This window comes from Monodon monoceros, unplaced genomic scaffold, assembly GCF_005190385.1.
Source record: "Monodon monoceros isolate NGI ecotype Baffin Bay Population unplaced genomic scaffold, NGI_Narwhal_1 Super_Scaffold_13, whole genome shotgun sequence".
NCBI classification, from domain to species: Eukaryota; Metazoa; Chordata; class Mammalia; order Artiodactyla; family Monodontidae; genus Monodon; species Monodon monoceros.
The window spans coordinates 22,147,952-22,167,127 of NW_021703769.1; the positions used below are offsets into that span (position 1 = coordinate 22,147,952).

A 19,176-nucleotide genomic window follows, 5' to 3' on the forward strand; every position below is an offset into this window, starting at 1 on the left:
TGGCACAGAGAATGTGACCAGTTGATATTTGTTGACTGAATGAATATGATTGGCAGGCAGGTGGGAAACAGAGTTCTACTTCCTGGCCTAGTGCTGTCTCTCACAACACCTTAGCTGCTTCCCACCCCCGCCCCCCTGTGTTGGGTGCTGAAGGAAACAAAAACCAAAGGTGAGACGTGAAAGAGTAGCCCAGTACCTCGGCTCTTTGTCAGATGCCAGAGGGAGGGACACAGGTGAGTCTGTTAGGACTCAGAGCTTTGGGAGAGCTGTCAGTAAAGCCTTAGAGAAGTTCCTTTAGCATTTGTTGTAGAGCTGGTTTGGTGGTGCTGAATTCCAAAATATGGAAGCAGCTCATGCAGCTCAATATCAAAAGAAAACAAAACAACCCAATCCAAAAATGGGCAGAAGACCTAAACAGACATTTCTCCAGAGAAGATATACACATTGTCAACAAACACATGAAAGGATGCTCAACGTCGCTAATCATTAGAGAAATGCTAATCAAAACTACAGTGAGGTATCACCTCACACCAGTCAGAATGGCCATCATCAAAAAATCTACAAACAATAAATGCTGGAGAGGGTGTGGAGAAAAGGGAACCCTCCTGCACTGTTGGTGGGACTGTAAATTGATACAGCCACTGTGGAGAACAGTATGGAGGTTCCTAAAAAACTAAAGATAGAACTACCATATGACCCAGCAATCCCACTACTGGGCATATACCCTGAGGAAACCATAATTCAAAAAGAGTCATGTACCACAACGTTCACTGCAGCTCTATTTACAATAGCCAGGACATGGAATCCACCTAAGTGTCCATAGACAGATGAATGGATAGAGAAGATGTGGCACATATATACAATGCAATATTACTCAGCCATAAAAAGAAACGAAATTGAGTTATTTGTAGTGAGGTGGATGGACCTAGAGTCTGTCATACAGAGTGAAGTAAGTCAGAAAGAGAAAAACAAATACCGTATGCTAACACATATATATGGAATCTTAAAAAAAAGAAAATGGTTCTTCAGAACCTAGGGGCAGGACAGGAATAAAGACACAGATGTAGAGAATGGACTTGAGGACACGGGGAGGGGGAAGGGTAAGCTGGGATGAAGTGAGAGAGTGGCATGGACATATATACACTACGAAATGTAAAATAGATAGCTAGTGGGAAGCAGCCGCATAGCACAGGGAAATCAGCTCGGTGCTTTGTGACCACCTAGAGGGATGGGATAGGGGTGGGAGGGAGACGCAAGAGTGAGGAGATATGGGGATATATGTATACGTATAGCTGATTCACTTTGTTATAAAGCAGAAACTAACGCCACTGTAAAGCAATTATACTCCAATAAAGATGTTAAAAAAAAAAAAAAAGGAAGAAAGAAAAGTCTTAGGCAGGAGGGAGGATTCTACTACATCCAGAAGGCTGGATAGTGTTTGGATGAGTAGCAGAGAGAAATGGGAGCTACACAAAAATGAAACTGGAACAAGTTGGGTGTGTTTGGGGGCCTCAAAGTCTTATCGTTGAGGTGATGGAAACGGAAGAGTCGGCTGGATTGTGGAGAAGCGTGGGTAATCAGCTAAGAAAGATTTACTGTTATGTACAGTGGGCAGAGTATTCAAGACTTACCATGCTGCTGTAATACTTACTTCTGGGTTTTGTCTCCAGCTAGTGTGAGACCAGTGGAAATAAGGAAGTGTGTCTGTCTTATGTACTGTAGCTCCTAAGGAGACTAAACCCCTGATGAAGAAGGAAAACTCTAGCAGCAGATGGATTGGAACGTGGAGAGACTGGAAGCAGAGAGACAAGAGGCTATTCAAGTTCAGCCATGTGGTGATAGTGACCTTAAATCCAGATACATTCAGTCAGGGAATGAGTGTTTTCACCCGGCCCTATGTTAGGGGCCAGGGATGGAACGGTACCTGAGACAGTTCCCACAGGTTTCGCTCTATTTGGGGATAACAGACACATGAGTAAATAACAGTCACAATGGTGTGGTAAGTGCTTTGGGGTCAGGGGCAGTGTGGACAGTCTTTGAGGAGCAAAAAGGAGCCGGGTTTAAGTCTGGTTGGTTGGGGAAGGCTTATTTAAAGAGGGACTTGGAAGCTGAGACCTGAAGAATGGGTGAGGAGTCAGCTGGGTAAAGGGGGGTGGGGGGGAGGCCGGAAGGTGAGAGAGAACAGGGTGCATTTAGGGATGGGGGCGGGGCACTGTGCACAGTGCTGTAAGCCAAGAGCACCAGAGCAGTGGGAGCCACTGGGGTGTGTAAGCAGGAAAGTGACATAGTCAAGTCGGCGTTCATAAAATTCACTAGAGTTGAAATTAGAACGGGTAGAGATAAGGATGTTTGGTAGAAATAGAGACAAGTTTGAAAACAAATCATGTTGACTTGAGGTACGGGTCTTCCGAATATGAGTGTCATGGCAATAGTGTGGCTGCTTTTAATAATAGCTCTATCAAGTCGGATCCAGCATAGGTCAGCAGAAGAAATGTGATACGGGGCAGGAGATCCGAAAGCTTTAGAAGAGCTAAATGGGCAAACAGGACAGTGAGACAACAGGAGGGAGCTGCTGCCACCTCTAGGGTAGGAGGTGGGAGTCCAGGTGCTGGGCCACCTGCAGAAGCTAGAACCACAGCAGAATCACAGCCACTGTACCCAGCCAGAGGGGTTAGGGGAGAGACACCCTGGCTTCTCTGCCCCCCTCTCTTCCAGCCTCCCACCAGTGCCTCCCATCGGCCAAACCTGACTGGAGGCCAGTAGACACGGAAGCTGGGAAACGTAGTTCACAAGAGCAGCTCCTGTTACACAGCACAGCAGAGGGAGGCGAAGAGTGGATCTGAGAGCAAGTAGGCAAGTGAAGGCCACGATATTCTATCACAAGCGTTCTCTTCCTAGTGCAATAAAGGCTCTCACAGATCCTGTACCCTCATATAACCTTGAGAATCCATCCACAAGTTCAAGAACGATTCAGGATAGAGTCAGGTGTTAGAGGGCCTAGCTTCTCACACTCTTTGTTTTCAAGTCGTAGTGTCACTTCACTTTGACACCATCCCTTGTTTTGGGTGGAGTCAGTGCTGATGGGGCCAAAGTTATAGCCTTGATTGTGGAGCAAAGCTCAAGTTCTGCAGGCGCATGCTGTCCTTCCCCCCTTTGCCGTCTTACAGACCTGGGATGTTTATTACAGGGGAGACTAGGAAAGAGAGGAGCAGGGGTCCAGTGCAGGCCCTCTTTCTCCTGGAAAACCAGGACAGAGTGTGTTCCGTGGAAGTGTGTGAAGGGAGAGGGCCGTAAAACCTAGCCATGTGAAAAGAATAGGTCTGGTGGCTTTTGCTCTGAGGGCTCTTCCCTTGCTAGGACAGTGGTGTTTCTAATTCAGCCCACACACTGAGCATATATACAATCTGGGGTTTCCCAAGAGTAAGTCTGTCCAGAAGCAATCTGTCTGCAGGACAAAGATATGTGTACCTGAGGCCTTCGCTTAAAACCATGAAAACTGGCTTTTCTCTATTTCTAGTTTCTCTCTCTTTGACAGGATGGTGATATTGTAGCTCCACTTATAACACCTCGAAAATTGGAGTGGAATTACACAGATCCAGCCCAGAGTCCAGCTCACACCCGAGAAGCATCCAAATTCAGAGTCCAGCTTTTTCCAGATGACTCAGTGTGAATGTCTGCAATCAGTTGTTTACAAAAAGCGTCTCCGTCCTCCCCCCAACACAATTAATTTAGGGAATTTGATTACAGAGTTCTACAAATGTATTGACAACTAGTGCTTTTTATTTTATATTTTGAATGTACGCACATGCTAAGTCATTTCTATTTAGAGGAACAGGTATTAGGCAAACTTTATTACATGAGCTGTGGAAAGCACTGCCTTGCCTATTTTTAATATTAATCAAAGCCTTTCTTCTTTAGCAGCCTGTTTTCTTAGAATAACCGCTCTTTTATGTACTTTGAACTCTTAGGACATATGATTGTTTTTTAAAAAATTTGGAAATTAGACAAAGGTGCACACTGGAATTTGCATTTGGGATTGTCACGAACAGCCACAGTTAAAAGCAAAACGTAAAATCCTGCGCTCCTGAGGAGGCGCCCATCACCCCAGATTTGAAGAGAGCTCTCCTTGAGTGACTGGAATATTAGTGAAAGGCACCTACCCTCACCCTTTTAGCCCCGTGTAAGCTGCCATGTGGGATCAACAGTAGATGAGGGCCAGGAGGGGCTCCAGTGTTTTGATGACAGGCCTGATTGATTTGCTGAAAAGATCTGAGGGCTCTGGCCTCCTCTGAAGTGGGGCATAAAACTACCTTATAGGAGACCCCTAGCCCCAGTGGCAGAGGGATCCCCCAAACCAAGCTGTTCTCTGGGTCAGCTGTGGCTCTAGCCCGTGTTGGTTTCTTTCCTGAGTGCTCACTGCCGGAGCCCTGAGGGTTCTGCCATTGCCCAGCCTGGAGAAGGCAGCTTCCCTCCCACCTGCTCTCTGCATCTTGCTTGGGTGCTGATCAGAGGTCATGACAGGAACCGTCCATCCTCAGGGCTCCTCAGAGCTGGGACTTCATTTTTGCTGGTAGCTGCCCGTGCAGAGATGAAGTGATTGCCCAGTGAACTCCAGGTTCCACTCTGTGTCTCTACACCACTGTGGTTGAGCAGCGCTCCTGAACTGAGGGCTCTCCTCCCATATGCACATCCCCAGTGCTACAGAAATTCACCAAGAGCAAAGTCTGGAGTTAGAGCCAAAGCTGGTGGCTGCCAGAGGCAGGGCAGTGGGGAGTGTAGTCATGAGCCCCTAACATCTTGTGCTTCGACGCTCCCTTACAAAAGCCCGACACTCCCTGGCAGCCTGGGCCTGGGGAGCCAGCCCTGGCCCTGGACAAGAGCAAGAGGGAGTGGGGAGGAACTCAGACCACAGGCCAGCGGATTATCCCCAGGGCCTTAGGAGTGCTGCACCTTCCACTGTGTAACCAGGCTCTCTGCTGTAGACACTAGGGTGACAGGTGTTTGGAATGTCTGCCGTTGTGCACTATCACCCCTCCCCCATCCCTCAGTAGCTAAAGAGTTGACCCTAATTCATAGAGTAGTTAGAACCCTTCTCCTCTCCCACCACGGTGCTGTGTGGTGGGGATGTGGTCACACATGGGCTCATAGAAGCACAAGGAAAGTGGTCCGTGGTACTGGGTCATGTCCATTTTAACCAAGGTGCCTCTGAAATGTTCAGCAGGGAGAAGCATCCGTCCCAGACTCCATGTGCCCGGACCCAAGGTCAAGAATGTAATGTTTCTCTGCCAAGATTGTTTTATTTTTGCACCTCCTGCCTTTAAATCATTGTTTTACCCTGCAGTTTTGTGGTCTCAGTGTTGTATCGCTGTGCTCTCTGAGAAACAACTTGAATCTGTTTTGTTTGCATCTTTTGTTACATACCAGGCAGCTGCACTTTATGCTCTTTGCAACTGTTTTAATTATGGGAACCATGTGCCACTGACAAGGTTAAACTTTTCTTAAGAAACATCTTCACTATTTGTATAAAAACGGAGACTTTAACAGCTTGGCCTCTGGAGTTACTGCGCATGGTCACATTGAGAATGTAAATAGAACTGCAGGTTCAAGTGGCTGGTTATTTCATCTGGGTGAGGGAAACAGCTGCAATAAAACCTCATGAATGTATCTCTGTCTTGAAACCAACCGTGTCTTCCTTGACGACTTTCTCTCACACTTGTGTGCCCACTTTTGACCCTTTTGTGCAAAAGAACTGTGTTTGGTCTAGGAATGCGCCCAGATGTTTCTTTATACCTCAGCACTGTGTTGGGTCTTCGAGAGGGGATAATATTAACAGGGCCTATGTTACTTGGTTTTCCTCATTCAGTAATGGCAAGTAATGGCCTGATAAAGAATCTTCTGGAAGGAGACAGGCACTAGCATGGGGAGGGATATGGATTTCATTTTTTTTTAGTTTTTCTGAGCTCCTGTTTTGCCAGAAAACATATCCTTCCTCCTTTTTAACCTCCCTGAGGTTCCCATCTACAGAATTTCAAATTCTTTACCCAAATATGCATATTGTTCATTTGCTGCTTTCATATTTTCCTCGTGGAATTAAATAACAGATTTGCAAGCACCCGGTGGCACACTGGTGGCAGACAGAAAGCCCTCAATGTTCTGGGAAAAGAAGGATGCTACTGGAGTCTTTATTAATTTCACTGGTTGAGTCCTGGTGTCTGTGGCTTGACAATATTCTTTAAGTTAGAATAATGTCCAACACATATAGAGTAGAATCCCATTTTGTAAGATATATATCTCCTTGGAAAATTGTCTGGAAGGATATACATGAAATGTTAGTGTTTTGGGGGGTGGTTGAATTTTAGGCAACTTTAATTCTTTTATATCTTCTGGTTTTTCTACAATAAACATGTATTAACTGTATACTCTCTAAAAAGATCATTTTCCTGAGGGACTTTGTGCTGCTCGGGTGAGGTATAAGTGCTTTCACTCCTTCAAAGTCCCCTCTCCAGGAGAACATGGGCTGTGCCCATGCCTGTCTTGGTCCTCTGGCGACGGGAGGCTGGCTCAGAGCCACAGTCCACACTGGGACACTTCGCCATCTGTGTTTCGGACAGAATGGACTGCCCAGGGTGGCGGAGGCCTCGTCAGCATCCGGAGGCAGATCCAAGCCCCTGTTGCCCCAGGAAGCTGCCCACCGGGGCATCAGCTCAGGACCCAGGCCTCTAGCTCCTTGATGCAGAACTGCTCCTGCCGGGCCAGCACCTCGTTGTTGAAGGTTGCACAGGGGTGGCTCCCCCCGTGATACAAGTCTCCATCCAACCACAGCCCAAAGTGGCCACTAAAGAGAGAGGAGAGTCTTGGCATCGCTCCCTCCTGGGTGCTGACACCTTTCGGACCTGCACCAGCGGTGCTTGGCTGCACCGCGACCGCAGCCTCACTTCACCTTTGTCTCAGCTCCCCTTAAACCAATTTATCCTGATTGTTAGGGGCTCGCATGTTGTTCCCCACGGGGTTTGGAGCGTTTTTTGTTTTTTTTACAGTTCAGTGATTTTGATAAATATATGCAGTGGTGCAACCATCACCACAATCCAGTTTTAGAACATTCAGAACGTTAAAGATGGCAATGCTTAACCAAAGGAGGGACTCGCGCAAGCGTGGAGTCTGAGCCCAAAACACGTCAGAGGGCATCCATTCTAATCCCCTCGTTTGACAGCAAACCTAGGCTGGAGCTGGGAAGTGGCTTACTGCAAATCAGCCATGGCTGGTGCGTTCTGTGTCAATCTGCCTCTCAGTGGAGGCTTTTCAGGCAGTTGGGAGAGCAAAGAACTTGCCTGGTACTAAGCAAGCAATGCTTTCATCTGTACCCTCAGGATAAGAGTTATTCTGCCTGAACTTGCAGGTCATACCAGAGGCGAGACTAACCTTGTCTTCCTAACGCACTCCATCTCCCACCCCCAAGAGGCGCGCGCGCGCGTACACACACACACGCACGCACGCACGCACGCACGCACGCATGCCGGGTTCCAGGCAGATGCCTGCCTTCCTCCAGTGAGTTATGTTCCTACAGTCATGGAGCTGACAGGTAAATCTGAGGCTTGCCCATCCCCTGAATCTAGCTTCATCCAACCATAGGGAATGCTGTTTCCAAAGTTACACATAAATTCAGCCTAAGCTGTCACCAACGTAACACTTCGGGGGAGAGTTCACGCCACCCTCTCCTCTCAATATTGACTTAGAGCAGGGTTTAGGGGGTTGGCTAGTGGCCTGAGCAGGCCCCAGGCGCTGCTGAAGGGAGAGGCTTGAAGGTTAACCAGCAGCCTCCCCATCTTGTCGGGGGCAGCCTAGCTCAGCATTTCCGGACGGGAGAAGGGATCCGAGCACAGACCACCCCGACACTCGAGACTCGGGGAGGACTGAGACACGCACCTGCCACAGCCCATCATCAGTGAATCCAAGTCTCCTTTCACGAAGAAAGAGTTGTTTCCCGTCCACTTGAAGACCTGTGATGATAGGAGAAACCTGCGGTTACTGGGTGAGTCCTGCCCTTGCACTTTGACTCTACACCACTGGGCGGCAGTGTTGTGGAGGAAACAGAACCCCCAGGCCCCAACGAAGGCGCAGGAACTACTCTGGGCTCCAGTCTCCCTGGAGTTCATCTCCTCTTGCCCTCCAGTCTGAATTCCCACAGCCCCAAAGCCCTTCTGTTCTAGGAATAGACCAGAACCCTCTGAGGCTTCCTGCGTCCAAAGCTGGAGAGAGGAGGCGGAAAGTCCAGGTCAGGAGCGGGGCCCTGATTCTACCCTTACTAACTGTTTCCTCCCCTCGCTGGAGGCAACACCAAGCCTGCACACTCCCCAGTGCTGCCTCACACCGAGTTCCTCAGCAAGTGTTGTGGGCCCCACCCCAAAGAGACACCCTGACTACCGCCATTTCTGTCCCATCTGACCCCGCCAGTCACTCCTCCCTGGATCACAGCCTCCTAATGGGTCTCAGCTTCCACTGTCTCCTGCCCAGAGCCCATGTCTGCACTGCGGTCAGTGACCTATTCAAAATCCAATCGGATATTAGCCCTCCTCTGCTAAAGCCCTCCAAAGGCCCTGGAAATAAAATCCAACCGCTTACAACAGCCGAAAGCCCAGCCTGCTGTGCCCCCGATTTTCTCTCTGACCTCTTTTCCCCCTTAACAACTGCACTTCATCTACCCTGGCCCTTCTGTCCCTGGGACACCTGAAGCTATTGCTGCTCTAGGATCTTCATGCTTGCTGACCCCTCTGCCCAGGATGCTCTTCCCCCAGATCCTCAAATGGCCCACTTCTCATCTTTCAGCCCAAATGTCATCCCAGAGGAAATGAAAGTAGCCCTTCCTCCCAGGCTCTGTTCATGTGGCAATATGCCACTGCCTGCCCAGCTAACAGGTAAGCTCTGTGATGGCTGCCTTGATTCCGGCAGTATTCCTGAGACATGGTATAGATGTTTGTTGAATAAACAAATTATTCAAGGGTCAATTTAGCTAATAAAAAGATTTTTAAAAGGCTGCAAAAGTATAGCATATTATTGCCTGTAATTATTGCCAAAAATGCTCTGAGCAGCCAAAGGGTGTTAAGCAAGAAAATAGACTAATAAAAGATAAGCCCTGGGCTCAGAACAGGTGAGATAATATTAACAAGTGGCCACGAGAAGACAGAACCATTCAGCTCCTCCTCCACTTTCCTCAAGGAACATGACCTTCAGACTTGAAGGAGGAAGATAAACATTGCTGCAGAAAAAATTAAGGCCACGTTCATGGTGCTTCTTGGAAGAGCAGTAAAGGAACGGCTGGGAATTCATGCAGAACACAAGAGGTGCCAGAAGACCAAAGATGGGCAAAAATTAACCAATTTTTGAAAGGATGAGATTCCATAACAGTATCCTGGGAAGACTATAGTGATCCCCTGAAAACAATCATAAGTTCTTTTGAAGAATTTTTTTGGCACTTAGCACCAGGCACTGTTTAGTCACTGGAGAGAACAGCAAACATAACAGACAAAAATTCCTGCCTCCTGGAATTCCCACTCTAGCGGCAGGAGGCGGGTAAATCAGTAAAATAAATGGTATATTAGGTGGCGACAAAAGCTAAGGGGAAAGAAGTAGAGAAGGGCTATAAGAATTTCTAGGGGCTGGAGTGTTACAAATTTAAAGCAGGCGGCCAGGGAGGGCCTTGCCGAGAGGGTGACATCTGAGCAGCATCCTGAAGGAAGTGAGAACCGACCCACATGGAGATCCTGTGGAGGGCACACTAGGTAGAGCAGTGTGTGCAAAGGCCCTGAGGTAGGAACAGGCCTGCCTGTTTAAGAACAAACCGACAGGTCTGTGTGGCTACAGCAGAGTGCAGGAGAGGGAAAGTAGCAGGAAATGACATCAGAGAGAGGCCAAGAGACGTAGGGACTTGTAGGTTATTGTAAAGACTTTGGCTTTTCTCTGAGGGAGAAAGGAAGCCATTGGCAGCTTGGAGCCCAGGAGTGACGTGCCCTGACTTACCTTTTAAAAGGCTCACTCCAGGTACTGTGATGACTGAAGGTGGAAGCATTAGGAGGCTATAGCAGGAACACAGGCAAGTAATGATGGTGGCTTGAACCAGGGTGACAGCAAAGGACATGGTGAGAAGTGGTGGATTCTGGATAGCGATAGAAAGAGAAGGAAGAGCCATCAGGATTCATTGACAGCTCAGATGTAGGGTGTGAAAGAGGCGTTAAGAAGGGCTCCAAAATTTTTGGTCTCGACGGCAGAAAAGATAGAGGTGCCGTTAACTTTGTCAGGGAAGATGTCAGGGGGAACCGATTTTCTGGGAGAAAGTCAGGAGCTCAGCTTTGAACGTGTGAGGCTTGAAATGCCATTTAGATCCAACTGGAGACACTGGGTAATGGTTGGATGTATGTGAGTGTGGAGTCCGGGGGAGAGGCCATCAGCACCTGGATGGCATGGAAAGCTGTGAGAATGGACGAGACCTCGAAGGAAAAGAGGATAGTCAGAGAAGAGATGACAACCAAAACCTGAGCTTGAGGACCCCATGATGTTAAAAGGTTGGGGAGATGAGGAGGAACCAGCAAAGGATTCTGCCAAGGAACTGTCGGAGCAGTAGGAGGAACCTTGTACAACTTGAGGATTCTAGTATGTGAACCCTGGAAGGCCAGCGGTGGGGACTAATATCCAGCATGGGTTTATTGTAAACAACTGTCCCCTCTCCTCTTCCCTGATAAGATTTCCAGGCTGGCGATGGAGGCAACACAGCAGATATGGTGTGTTTTGCCTACGGCAAGGCAGTCAGTCCAAGCTTGTGACCTCCTTGTCATGCAACCAAATGCCTATGTTGTTGCATGTATCTGTAGGTGTCTTGCTCTGTGCATGGGACAGGGGTTTCTAATGGCAAACCAATGCACCTGCAACTAGTGCTTCATCTATTTTGTGTTTCCACTCCATTCAACTCCCTTTTCCCTGTCTCCCTCTAGTAAAGCAGCTTGGCAAAACCCCAGTCGTGGTTGAACCCTCCCATCGCGCTCTCCGTGCTTGAACCTGAGGAGCTGAATTTTGCTAGAGAAGAGCACACACCGAAGTAAGTGGCCTTTGCATTCGCAGTCTCGGACCTCCAGTCAGCCCTGCCTAGCTGCCCTTCTGTTTCTCCAGTTTTCTCCAGCAGCTTCCCTTTCTACTCCTGCCATACCTCCTCTCCCCTCAACCTTCACACCCTCCTCTCCATCCTCACCCTTAGCTGATGGCCTTACCCGACACTGCCTAAGAAAATATAAGCCACTGGGCATGTCTGTCTTCGTCTTCCTACCCCCACACCCACAGGGCTACCTGCACTTGGACCAGTTTCGTCTTTCCAGCCTGTATCTGCTGAGCGACACACCTCCTCTCAAGCCAGTCAGTGGTTGCCAGGAACTGAGCACTTTTTAAATGAAGGGGGATGCTCAGCCTGCCACTGCCCTGCTGTACTCCCTCTGTGGAAAGATGGAAGGACACCAGGCACCCAGCACGGGGGATGGAGCTGGGGGCCACTGGGACCCCGGGTTCTTTGTCCTGCCGTGGATCCCACTCCCCGCCTGGAAGGTTAAGAACATCACCTTCAGCTGTGGAGAGAAGGAGAAGAGGAACGTCTCGCCAGTACCGTAGAAGCCTTTGCTGAGTCGAATAGCCAAGGAGGAGAAGGCCCCAAACATCTGGAAAGAAGAGTTTGCAGTTTGCCGCTGGGAGGGAGCTGGAGGTCCACTGGCAGCACCACCCTTCAGGCTTGGTAACATAGGCCCGTCCTAGAGAGGCTCCTGTGGAGCCTGGGGCAGAGCTGGGGGATAGAGAGGCCCTCGGGGGCCCATCGACATGCATCCCTTCCACTAACACTCCCAGCACGGCTCACCTGGCCATCCTGGTCCCTCAGCACCAGCAGCACCGGCCCGCTGTGGCCCTCCATCTGCCTGTACAGGCTCCGCAGACTGAAGCCGTCCCTCGACGTGCAAAAGGCCAGACTCCAGGTGTGTCCGGCGACTCTCGGGGGGAGGTGGAGGCTGATCTAAGGGACAGGACTGGAGGTGAGTGAGGGTTCCCGGTCCTCCCACCCTCCTCGCCCCATATCCTTCGTGTCCCAGGAGGACTGAGGTTGAACAGCCACCACTCACCCAAGCATGGTGCTTTTCAGGTTACAGAGTACTTTACTGTTTCCAGGGGACTTTCACGCCAACTAGCAGGAGCCCTCAGAGAGAGGGATTAGTATTCCCATTTTATAGATGAGGAAGCTGAGGCTCAGGAAGGTGAAGCAACATGCCTGAAGCCCACATGGGGAGTAAGTGGCAGAGCCAGGTCAGAGGGGTCACCTTGGCCCCCAGCAGCCAGAGAATAGATGAGACGCTGAACCCTTCCTCCTAATCCCCCCATCTCATCCTCCCACCCCCACCCCAGCTTTGGCATCAATTCCCAAGGACTAGATTAGTTCACTATATCCTTAACCTCCTGGCCCAGGGAAGAAGGCGGTGCTAGGATTACTGGGTCATTTTACAAGAAAGGAAGAAAAGCCCAGAGAGGAGAAGTGATTTGCCCAAGGTGACACAGTGAGCAGAGGACAGAGCAGGAGTGACCCTGGGTGTCCTTGGGCCTGTCTGGGGTGGGGCAGGAGGGTGGGACCCTCAGGCTCAGGGCTGAAATCTTTGTACCATGGACTGTGCCCGAACCTGCCTCATCTCCGAGGCTCCCAGAACCTGGCTGGCTTCTGCCAGCTGGGGCTCCACTGGATCTTCCGGAGCACGAGCTGGGGCTGGGGCTGTCTCCTCCTCCTTTTCCTCACCCTCCTCCCCAGACAGAGCGTCCTCCACCTGGCTGGGCTGTGAAGACACAAAGAGGCCTGGTGAGTGGAGGGACAAGGAGACACCAGCTTCCACATGTCCGGAGCCTGAGAGCCTCAGCCACCTCATCGCCCCGGCCCAGGCCCCTGCAGCCACGAGCGCAGCCAGAGGAAGCAAGCGTCAGCGACAGACCAGGCCCTGCCCCCGCCTCCAGCCAGCTCCCTCCCTGGCCCCTGCCAGCCATGCCCATCCGATGTGGCCGTGGGCCCTGCGGTTTGTCTGCCTGGTTTCTCTGGATCCGGAGTGGATGCCAGGGGTTGCGTTCTAAGCTTGTGGGCAGGAGAGAAGGGCAGATGACAGCCCAGCTCTGGGAGCCGCAGCTGTGCCTTTGTACGTGAAATAACGATAATAATAATAACAACAACAGTAGTGGCTGACGTATACAATATACAGCACACACTTGACTAGGCCTGTGTGAAATGCTTGCTGTGCGTGATCTCTCTGAATTTTCCCAAGAATTCTAAGAAGAATGTGCTGCTTTTTTTTCCTTTTGGCCACATACTCTGTGGCTTGTGGGATCTCAGTTCCCTGACCAGGGATTGAACCCGGGCCGCGGCAGTGAGAGCGCCGAGTCCCAGCCACTGGAGTGCCAGGGAACTCCCGAGAATGTGCTTCTTACTACGCCCATTTTACAAAGAAAGAAAGAAGGCCCTTTCAGCCAGTGAAACAACGCATGTAGTCATAGGTGAGACGGCGTGCAGGTTCACAGATTCATATAAAATGCACATTTGTCTGTGTGAATGTGTGTGGTGTGTTGGCTTAAAATAGAGTTGTGTAGGCAAATCAGTGTGAGAAGGTGTTGAGTGCAACTTCGTGTGTTACCTGTCAATGTGTTTGTGAGCGTGAGTTGGAATTGTGTAAATATATGTGTGTGTCAGTGGGCATGTATGGTGGTGTCTTCATTCATTCAGTCATTCATTCACTCCATTGAGCTCCCACTCTGTACCAGAGTGTGTATGTGTGTGTGTGTGTGTGTGTGTGTGTGTATGCACGCCTGCACACAATGACTTCGGGGCTTTTCATCAGGAGAGACTTCCTCAAGGACTTCCCTGCTGGCGCAGTGGTTAAGAATCCACCTGCCAATGCAGGGGACATGGGTTCAAGCCCTGGTCCAGGAAGATCCCACATGCCGCAGAGCAACTAAGCCCGTGCGCCACAACTACTGAGCCTGCGATCTAGAGCCCACGAGCCACAACTACTGAAGCCCACGTGCCACAACTACTGAGCCTGCGTGCCTAGAGCCCGCGCTCTGCAACAGAAGCCACCACAGTGAGAAGCCCGCGAAGCCACCGCAGTGAGAAGCCCGCGCACCGCAATGAAGAGTAGCCCCTGCTCACCGCAACTAGAGAAAGCCCACACGCAGCAACGAAGACCCAATGTCGCCAAAAATTAATTAATGAATGAATTAATTTAAAAAAACAGCAGGGGGTGCTCCATTAAAGGAAAAAAAAAAAAAAAGTCAGACTTCCTCAAGAAGGAGAGAAGGACAGGAAACTGCTTTCCTATTCCCCAGGTTCAGGCCTAGGGAGGGCGTCCTAGCTGTGCGGGCTTCTGGATAGAGCTCCATCTGGCACCCACTCCGGGGAGGAAGGGATGGAGACAGTGGCCTGTGCTTCCTGAGGGTCTTGGGACCATGGGGCTGGGCGCTAAGGCCCCAGGTTCCTGAGTCCTTGCTCTGAACCCTGGGCCAGCTGAGGAGGGGCTTGGAAGGGGGACACCAGCCTGTATCCAATCCTGGCCCAGACCCCCTCTTCCCCGCCTTTCCTGACCAACCCCCAGCCCAAGCTGGCCCCTTACCAGCCGAGTGTAACGACAGTGGAGACCTTTCATTCTTCTGTCCGAGCCCAGCTGAGGGCAGTAAGCGAGCCCCCAGCCTTGCTGAGGGAGGCAGCACCGCTTGGTGAGGCCTAAAGATGAGAGGGAGAAACCTGGGGCACACCCGGCTGGCTCCACGCCCATCCGCCTACCCTTTGCTCCCTCTCACCTGTCATTCACCTGTCATTCCCGGGCCAGTATGTCACTGGGTGGGTCTGTGAGGTCAGCTACGCTGGGCATTCAAGGCCACACTTGTAGTTAGCAATTAACACGTTAGCCGGAGATTCTAGCTGTGATTCCCTTCTACCTCCTTGCCCTTCTGGCAGCCTGGCCCATGGACTGTAGCCTTTGGGCAGATGCCTGAGCCCCCAGACTGGGGGTCTGGGGCCTCTGGTTCCCTGTATGACCTTGCATAAGTCCCTTGCACCCCTGGGTTTCCCCACATGTAACTGGGTTTCCCCACATGTAACATTGTAGCACTGTTACATGTTTCCCCACGTGTAACATATTACACTGTTTCCCCTCTGGTTTCTCTGAGACCAGATTATTTCAGAGGCCCTCACAAGACTGACAGCCTGCAATTCAGTTTCCTCTCAAAGCTTGAAAGGGGCCAAGCTGGACCAAAAGAACAGATATTGAAAACAAAAAAAGTCATTTTTCTAATTAAAAAAGCAATACATGTTTACTATGGAAAATTTGAGGAATTTGAAAAGAATAAAGAAAAATACAAAAATATTCATAATTCCACCTCTCAGAGATAAACTCTCAACCCCAAGGGTATTTTTTCCCATCTTTTATATTTATTTCATATATAAGTATATACACACATTTATAAATACATCATACTGTGTATCATTTTATAAAGTGCTTTTCAAACTTAACAAATGAAAAATTTCCAGTTACATTCAGTACCCTTTGAACACATGATTTTTAATGGCTGCTTATTATTTCATCACAGGACGTACATTTCTCAAATGTCTGACATTTTGTTTGCTTCTAATTTTCTGTGATTATAAGCAAAACTGTAATGAACCTCCTTATTCATAAATCTGATGAGATCCTTTATGATAAATTTCAAAAGTTGAATAATGGATCAAAGGGCATCCCCATATTCTTTTTTTTTTTTTTTCCCCACACACCACGCAGCATGTGGGATCTTAGTTCCCCGACCAGGGATCAAAACTGCGCCCCCTGTACCGGAAGCACGGAGTCCCAACCACTGGACTACCAGGCCAGTCCCCATTCACACATTATTGATAAATGTTCCAACAGGGCTTCCCAGTGCTTAAGGCTGACCCATGTCCAGATATCTTTCCGGAATCTCAGGACAATATCGTTCTGATCATCATGTTTTACACCCTTAAACTGCAGATAAGGAAACTGCCACTCTGAAAGTAGAAGGGACTAACCACAGCCACATGATAGGATAACACAGTCATTAAGAGCACAGACTCTGGAGTCAGGGAGTTTAAATCCTGGTTTTTGCCACTTCCTTGCTGTGTGACGTTGGGCAAGTTACTTAACATCTTTGTGCTTCAGTCTCCCTATCTGTAAAATACTAATACCTATCTACCTGATGGGGCTGTTGTAAGAGTAAATGAAGGTAATGCCTGAAGAACTAGGATGCTGAGCCAGACCTCCATCATCCTGTTCACAGTTCCTGGTGTTTGCTGAGCACTGGACAAATGACAGTGCTATGGCTATCCGCCGACATTGCCCCTTTGCGAGATTCAGGGCTCAAGTCCCGGACAAATAGCCATTCAGTCTCCACCCGGGCACCTCTGGGGCAGAGAGTCACTCAGTCACTTGCAGGGGTGAGTAGCTCAGTGGAGAAGGGAAAGGCAGGAACCGTGGAAGAATGTACTCACCCTGCCGAGTCTCAGCCTCAGGTGACCTCCTCCAGCCTGTCCAGCCCGATGGCTTCCCTAGTGCACCTGCTGGATCCCACAGAGAAGGGGCCACTTCCAGAACTGACCCTGTCCACCTGGTGGTCTGTACAAAGCAGTTTTAGCTCTGCACCCTGGTCCCCCAGCGGGCAGCTGGCACCTCTGCCCCAGCCGGGCTCCAGCCCTCCTCCCAGCTCTTATACCTGCCCAGAGGGTGGCAGGCCTTGGCCCCGAGCCTGCTCCGGTTCCAGCTGGAAAGGCCTGGCAGTCATTGTCGTCCATCAGAAACTCAAATCCCACAAACAAGACCTTGTCACCTCAGGCCCCCAGTTCTGCCACCACCAGCCCAAAGAGGTGGGGTTTACTCAGCTCCTTGTCTCTAACCTGGAGCCTCTCACCCACAGCTACTAGGTGCCACGTGGTGCCTGAAGCCCATCACATAAGGCGCTTCCTTAAGGGGTGCAAGTGTCTAGGAAAGGGTCCTTCCGTGGGGTCCCCGCCCATCCCCGTGTGCTGCAGGGGAGGCCCGGGGCTGGGAGGTGAGAAGAGGCAGCCTTGCAGGTTTCCCGCTCTCACACGGGGTGCTGAGTCTTTCCTCATTGGCCTGTCGTGCCATGCGGTGAGGTCATGTCCAGGAAGCCCAGCGTCTGGCATACAGTAGGCACACTGTCAGTGGGGTACTTCTCTATCCCTGGCTCATGGGGGGGCTTCAGTGAATGCTGTTGTTGAAACACAGAACCTCAAATTTGGAAGGGGCTTCAGCCAGTCCCAGAACAAGCGGCCTCCAGCCAGGGCAGGAACTCCTGAAAAAATATGCCCACCAAGGGTCCCCCAGCGTGTTGGGTGGGTAAGCCCACTCTCTCGGGTGGCTCACTCCAGCTTCACAGATCTGAAAGAGACCCCCTCCTGCTGGCCTTGGTGGAAAAGACTCGGGTCCCCAGATCCTCTCCCCATGACCAGGTCTCCTGGGGCAATGCCCGCTCCGGGAAGGTGGGATACCAAAAGGACTGGTATTATGGGGAAAACATTCAAGTGAGGAGCCCTGTTGCTACCTCAAACATGGCTGTTGCTATATGTGTTTGAGCCGTCAACAGCTCGGGGGTCACACGTCCGGCCTTCCCTTTTCTCAGGGCCCCTCTCCCAAATCTATTTCCTCCACGCTCAATTCCCGAACCTTTGGGCACTTTGGGAGGCCAGTGAGATGTGCCTTGCTGTCCCATTCTTCATCCTTAAGTCTAGGAATGTGACCTGGCAGGAAAGCCAGTTGCCATGTAATTGGCCCCTAAAAAGCTTCCACGATGAGATTCTAGGCACCAGCGTGTTGAATGTCCCAGCTCCGCCTTGCAGCCTGTCTTGTCCTTTCTCCACCAGACCACAGGCCACCTCTCTGAGAACTGCAACGGTCACAGCCAGGAAACAATTTCAATGTCCAGCAAAAGGGGAAAAGTTTAAGCGACCCATGGAATATCCCCTCTGTGGATTATTTCTAAGTATTAAAAGTGATGGTTGCCAAGAGTTCAGAAATGCATGGGGAAATGCTTCTGCTGCTCTGTAAAGTGAAAACAGCGGGATATAAAACTGGATATGCGGCTCAGTTTCAGCTCTGTGCTTTGCTGAGTCGACTGGCTTCACTCTGATCCTCGGATGGGTGCATGACATACCCCTTCACACATCCTGAGAGGTCTGATTTCTTCTCTGATCGCTGTGACAGATGTCTTTGCCCTCCTCACACAAGCTCCAATCTCCTTCGGCTGCTCACTCAGCCGGCAACTTTATTCTTCACCGAGAAAACAGAAGCCATCAGTCACTCCCTCACCTTCCCGACAGACCCACCTGCATCTCACCCATCTCTTCCGCCTTCCCTCCAGGACAACGGAGGAAGGGTCCCTGCTGCTTTCGAAAGCCAGTCCCCTGGGCCTCCCTGGCTCTGTCGCGCTCCGCTTCTCCTGCCCGGCTTCTCTCGGCCTCACCCATCTCTCGCCTGCCCCTCTCGACACAACCGTCCCCGCCACGACTGCTCCATCCTCCTCTCCCTACACTCCACCTCTACTTCTTCTTCGCTTTTCAACCCCCTGCCTTTGGCATCTGTCCCTACCACGCCTGCTCTTGCAAGGTCCCCAGCAGCTTCCGTGTCGTCCTAGGAAGGGGACACTGCTCTCACCTTCCTTCAGCTCCTATGCCGCTTGACAGAGCGATTCTCCCAGACAACACGCTGTCTTCATTTCCCTCCGCCCTCATCGGCCACTCCCTCTCTGTCTTTTGTGGCTGGCTTCTCCTCTCTTAACCACTTTCTAGAACCAGGAATTCCCCCCTCCCTTTTTTTTTTTTCAATTTTCTACTTTATGAAAGAAATAATACATGGATACAGTTTTATTTAATAAGATTCAAGCAATTCATGATAGATGTTTTGGGAGCAATTATTAAAGGCCCTCTTCATCTGTCCTCTCCCAATCTCATCCACTCCTAGAGGTAACAGCTATCAATCTTTTTTTTTTAATTTTTAAATTTTATTTTATTTTTTAAATTGAAGTATACTTGATTACAACATTATATAAGTTACAGGTGTACAGAATAATGATTCACAATTTTTAAAGGTTATACTCCACTTA

At 50.1% G+C, this 19,176-nt stretch overlaps 2 protein-coding genes and 1 long non-coding RNA gene across 13 annotated transcripts in view; 2 read left to right on the forward strand and 1 right to left on the reverse strand.

The window, feature by feature from the left end:
• SAMHD1 (SAM and HD domain containing deoxynucleoside triphosphate triphosphohydrolase 1) overlaps positions 1-5,662 on the forward strand; it is a 63,127-nt gene extending 57,465 nt beyond the window's left edge. For 3 of the 4 annotated variants that reach the window (XM_029220940.1, XM_029220942.1, XM_029220943.1), the window contains one exon: positions 3,536-5,662. In XM_029220940.1, coding sequence (XP_029076773.1) covers positions 3,536-3,670 — 135 coding nt within the window. In that variant the 3' untranslated portion in view covers positions 3,671-5,662. Of the gene's footprint in view, positions 1-1,722 lie in introns of all 4 variants that reach the window. The other variant, XM_029220941.1, reaches the window with a different exon arrangement.
• Positions 5,374-17,630, reverse strand: TLDC2 (TBC/LysM-associated domain containing 2). Of its 8 annotated transcripts, none has more exons than XM_029220946.1 (9): positions 16,771-17,630; positions 16,550-16,618; positions 14,664-14,773; positions 12,696-12,845; positions 11,888-12,040; positions 11,598-11,693; positions 10,015-10,150; positions 7,924-7,997; positions 5,374-6,835 (listed from the first exon to the last, which is right to left on the reverse strand). In XM_029220946.1, exons 1-9 carry the CDS (start codon positions 16,847-16,849, stop codon positions 6,356-6,358), a joined length of 1,347 nt encoding a protein of 448 aa, XP_029076779.1. In that variant the 5' UTR covers positions 16,850-17,630; the 3' UTR covers positions 5,374-6,355. The 8 variants fall into 8 exon arrangements, with proteins under 8 accessions (XP_029076779.1, XP_029076778.1, XP_029076780.1 ...); XM_029220945.1 differs by having other exon boundaries at positions 12,678-12,845; XM_029220947.1 differs by lacking the exon at positions 12,696-12,845.
• LOC114894377 lies at positions 7,530-12,089 on the forward strand. Its single transcript, XR_003793194.1, has 5 exons — positions 7,530-7,579; positions 7,838-8,912; positions 10,983-11,086; positions 11,326-11,767; positions 11,909-12,089. It is a non-coding gene; the product is annotated as an uncharacterized LOC114894377 (long non-coding RNA).
• Positions 17,631-19,176: the final 1,546 nt, after the last annotated feature.

Excerpts from the sequence above, each read along its gene's own strand:
- TLDC2 (XM_029220945.1), bottom strand. The coding sequence starts at position 16,849 with ATGGACGACAATGACTGCCAGGCCTTTCCAGCTGGAACCGGAGCAGGC. Across the intron at positions 14,774-16,549 it reads TGAGGCTGAGACTCGGCAGG|GCCTCACCAAGCGGTGCTGC; the intron begins GTGAGTACATTC and ends TCTCATCTTTAG. Across the intron at positions 12,846-14,663 it reads ACTGTCGTTACACTCGGCTG|CCCAGCCAGGTGGAGGACGC; the intron begins GTAAGGGGCCAG and ends GTGTCTTCACAG.